At 41.3% G+C, this 5,000-nt stretch overlaps 1 protein-coding gene across 1 annotated transcript in view; it reads left to right on the plus strand.

Annotated features, from left to right (window-relative positions):
* Positions 1-5,000, plus strand: part of LOC138037086 (sodium-dependent phosphate transport protein 2B-like) — an 18,482-nt gene that overhangs the window by 9,564 nt on the left and 3,918 nt on the right. The window contains exon 4 of the mRNA XM_068883090.1: positions 3,027-5,000. This exon is cut by the window's right edge and continues 3,918 nt beyond it. Within this exon, the coding sequence (XP_068739191.1) occupies positions 3,027-4,360 (1,334 nt within the window). The 3' untranslated portion in view covers positions 4,361-5,000. The remainder of the gene's footprint in view (positions 1-3,026) is intronic.

Genomic DNA, 5,000 nt, shown 5'->3' on the forward strand with positions numbered 1-5,000 from the left:
TGGGAATAAAACGTTTTGTTCCAGGTATTTCCATATCATTTACATATGAATGCTACATTATGATGCAAATACAACACACAAAGAATCTTAATCCCGGGAGAATTGAATTGGGTACAACATTGAGTTAGCCGATTAGGTCTATTGTTTGCTTCATTATTGAAAGAAATGGTTCTTCAGTGAAGGGATTGATCAACATTGTTCCAGATAAGAGTACGGTCTAGGGTCAATAAACCCGGCAAAGAATGCTTCCCGACCCGACAGACGAAATATAAATTTTCCGTTAAATATTACCAAAAAATTGAAAAACGAAAGACGTAAGTTTCTTGGCTAAAAAGTACGTTGAAAAGCGATGACGATTAACATTCTTCACACAAGGTTATCACGCGCACCGTCAATGGTGGTTGCCTAGCACGTGATTAATTTCTTCCTTCTGATAGAACATCATCCCCTTCCTCAGGAATTTTAGTGTTCTTACGATCGATTCTCGTTAATCTTTCGCTGAGAATTCGAAATTCAGAGTTTTAGATAAAAACTGTTATTTTTTCTTCATCTGCCTTTTGGCTTGCCTTTCACTGTTACCGTGTAGCATGAAATTTTTGCGGACCTTTTATTTTGTGAATTGGCGATTTTTTGAGGTTTACGGGAACACATTTTTGCGGCGCGAACTGACTGAAATTTGCGCTCGGAACTAATTTTTGCGGCTTTCTTTTCGAGCATCAAGACTGTTTTGCACTTCTATTACTTTTTAACGTGTCTGACCTTTTGATTGACTGCTTTGAGTTCGTTTCTTATTCCTCAGAGACTGGGAAAGTATTGACTTAACCTTTTATCGTGTAGTTTTGTTTGTAGCAAGCTTCATTTCTTTTTCTCAATGCACATATCAAAATAAACGATCTTTTTGACCCCAATGTATGTGGATTAAAAGCCATTTTTAGTTATATTAACGGGAGTAAATTTTTACGGTTTTGTAATTTTGCTGCTGTTTTTTTCTGCTTGAACTTATTTTTGTGGATCAAGTAATATCCTCAAAATCCGCAAAAATGAAACCCCGCGAAATAAAAGTGCTACACCGTAACTCCCGGCTTTTGTCACGTTATTTTAGGGTGTTTCGGGAAAATTAGTTAATCACGAGTTTAAAACTCGAAAATGGTAATGTGGAATTCCTTTACCGATAAAATTATCGTTACATCACAAACAAAATGATTCTGAGAAAAAAAATCCAAGCGATTTGTCATAATTTTGAAAAACGGCGCGCCGATTTTTTTCAAGATTAAGTAAAAGGTAAGATACAGTCTCTGTTACGAGCCTAGGAAGGCCCATCATGCAGGCGCCTATCACCAGTTTCGTAGCATGAAGCGACTAGGAGTTTTTCTACTCCCCCATGGGTTGGATGCTGGTCCATCGCAAGGTTGCCCCCAGCATTTTCGCCGGCAATTTATACGCCTGGGTGGAGAGAGGCACCGTGAGAGTAAATTGTCTTGGCCAAGAACACAACACAATGCCCCCTGCCAGGACTCGAAGCCCTGACCACTCGATCCGGAGTCGAGCATTCTAACCATGAGGCCACCACACCTCCCCTTTTTCAAGATTACCCAAATGTAATCCGTTTCAATCTTGTACATTTATGTCCATCCATGCCTCTCTTTCCTTTTGCAGTATTTCTTATTTGTTGTTCAACAGTTTTAAGTGGTTAGAGCGACTTTCATATGACCTTGAAAAATAAACGTAAACAAAAATGCAAAACATTTAATTCGCTTATCGAACAAAAACATACGAGCGCGAATTTTCATTGGCTTAGCGAACGCGGATGCAAACAACGTCATCTCTCCATAGAACTTTCTGGAAAGTTTCGCATTGACGTCATTTGAAATGCAGTAATGGTATTGGGCAATCGAACTGTTTACTGCCCATATTAGGAGTTTTCTTGGGGAGAATTGGGGAAGGTTTGTTTTAATCTTGCCAAACATTGGTCCGTGAAACAAATTGCGAACACTTTTTCAAGTTCATAGGAAAGTCGCTCTATTGCAATGTTTCATTCTACATTTTCGGAAAAAAAGGAATGGAAAGCAACTTATTAAGTGTCTATTCGTTCTAGCGCTGGAGCACTGATTTGGGACACTGGAAACTGAAATTAACAATGAACGCAAGTCAAGTGACATGTTCAGGAAAGGGGTTAAACTAGAGTACCTGGAGAAAAATCCCTCGATGCAGAGTAGAGAAACAACAAACTCAACCCACATCAGACGCCGAGTCTGGGAATCGAACCCGAGCCACATTGGTGGGAGGCGAGTGCCCTCATCACTGCGCCATTCCAGCACCCCAAATCATGGAAATATATCATTTTGAGTAACATAGCCCCTTTTAAAAAAGAAACGAGTGATTTTCACTCAAGAGTGTGTTTTGTTACCTTTGAACTGAATTTATTACCAAAGCTTAAAAAAGTAAAAGACCTTAAAACGGGACACGAAGTAACAAAACAATGCGCTTTTAGGGTTTCATTGGTCACTGCCATCAGTCAAGCAAAATGTGTTGATGGGTCACCTCAACAGTTGTGATAAGTGATTTTGATCTACTTTGTCAGTTTATTCCTTTAGAATCCACCTGTAGCTGCATCGTGGAGGCACGGTGGCGTAGTAGATAGCACACCGGTCTCTCGATTCCGAATGTCGCTGATTCGAGGCCTAGCTCTGACATGGGGTTGTTCCCTTAGATAAGAGACTTTACTCCACGCTGTCTCTCCTCACCCATGTGTATCTGTGATTCACTGCTGGCGGGGATAACCCTGCAGCAACCCTGATTAGCAATTCCATCCAGGGTGGAGTAATAATTCTCACAGTTGCTTCATGCTATAATGAAACCAGGATAAGCTCCGGCCGTATGGGCCCTACTTGGCTCGCGTGCGACTTTACCTTTACCTGTGGTTTCAAACAGGATTGGTGGCAGTCAAAAGGGAAAACGTTTGTTTAAAGGTGAGCGTGATAGATTTCAAGCGGAACATTAATGGTTTTTCAACATTTTAATTTCAGTCCTGCCAGTTGAACCAGCCGTCTACATTGTGATGGGTGCAAACATTGGAACCTCCGTCACCAGCACCATTGTTTCTTTGGCTCAAGCTGTTGAGCGAAATGAGTTCCGTCGTGCTTTTGCAGGTGCAGTTGTCCATGTTAGTTTCAACTGGCTTTCAGTGCTTTTCTTTCTACCATTGGAGGCTAGCAGTGGGTACTTGAGGCGTTTAACTGGCCGGATTATCAAAGTTCTTGATCTGACTGAAAGCAAGAAAACAAACCAAAAGCTGCTCAAGGTTGTGACAGAACCATTCACCGAGCTCATAATTCAAATAGACAAGAAAGTGATCACAAAAATTGCTCTTGGCGAAGCAGATTCTGGGGACGTGTCACTGATCAAGGATTGCAAAGCGAAGAACACTGTCGAAAAGAACATTTCGTTTACAAATGCAACGATAAAGGACTTTTTTTTTAAGGAGAATGTAATAGTTCCCGGAGAACAAAAATGTTCATTCCTTTTTGCAGACACTTTATTAAGCGACACAGAAGTTGGTGTTATACTCCTGGTGATATCCATAGTTCTTTTGTGCATATGCCTGATATGCATCGTTAAAATCTTGCGCTCGATGCTGCGTGGCCAAATGGCAAAGATTATCAAGAAAATTATCAATGCAGATTTCCCTGGACCATTCAGACACCTTACTGGTTATCTGGCCATTCTGGTTGGAGCAGGCTTGACTATGTTAGTCCAGTCAAGTTCCATCTTCACGTCAGCACTTACACCCCTCATTGGAGTTGGAGTCGTGTCCCTAGAGTGTGCCTTACCATTGACCTTGGGTGCAAATATTGGAACAACTGCAACTGGCATCCTGGCTGCCTTGGCATCTAGTTCAAACTTAGATAGAGCTCTTCAGATTGCCTTCTGTCATCTGTTCTTCAACATCTCTGGCATCCTATTGTGGTATCCCATCCCGTACTTGCGACGAGTGCCCATCAGTTTGGCAAAGACCCTTGGCAACAAGACTGCTAAGTATCGATGGTTTGCTGTGGGTTACTTGGTGTTAGTCTTCTTCCTTCTACCAGCAGCTGTGTTTGGTTTGTCACTGGCTGGTTGCCCGATTCTTGTTGGTGTTCTTGCAGCTCCCTTCATACTTGCCCTCCTGTTTGTTATTATCTTCAATATCCTGCAAAGAAAAGCCCCGCAATATCTTCCAAAAGTCTTGCGTGATTGGGAGTGGTTGCCGGAACCGATAAGATCCCTATGCTCACTCGATAGGTCGTCCATAGTGAGAACTGCGTTGCATTTGATATCCATTCCTTTTCATTTGCTTCAACAGGCTCCCTGCATTATGTGAAGCAACAACTGAGAACAACGTTCCCTGAAAATTGCTTGTTTTTCATTTGTTTTACATACAACAACTGGAACACTTTTACACGGATTGAGGACGTCAATTAATATTGATTAGTATCACCCACTGCAACTAGTGGACTACTGCAAATCCTGCATTTTAATTGGCTATATACGCTACTAGAGGACTATTAGTAATAGTCGTCGGGTAGCGAAAAGCGTGACGCTTTCTTTCGTTTTATTCCCAAATGAATATTTCTTCAACTTGCATTTGCTAACTTTATTATTGCCTTTTCTGTCCGACTACTTAGGTGATTCTAAAACAATTAGATCCTTCGCCCTGAAGGCCCACGGATCACCAGCCCATTCGGCTTCTCCTCATGGGCCATTATTAATTATATTTTGTACTAGTTAAGAGTGTTTATTTAGCCGGGAAACAATGTTACTTCTAGTAGACAGGCACTCGTGACCATGGAGGAGATTAATTATTGCTACCACACTTTGAGGTGTTTATTGATCTTCTACTCACACCTGGACTGGTTATAATTGAGTTTAAGAAAAGACGACGGTTACGGCAAGACAACAATGGTGTCAAACAATAATGTCATCGGTTAAAAGAAAAGAAATAATCGTGCTGCAAGTGTGCG

Source organism: Montipora capricornis, chromosome 1 (assembly GCF_036669925.1).
Source record: "Montipora capricornis isolate CH-2021 chromosome 1, ASM3666992v2, whole genome shotgun sequence".
In the NCBI taxonomy this organism is placed as follows: domain Eukaryota; kingdom Metazoa; phylum Cnidaria; class Anthozoa; order Scleractinia; family Acroporidae; genus Montipora; species Montipora capricornis.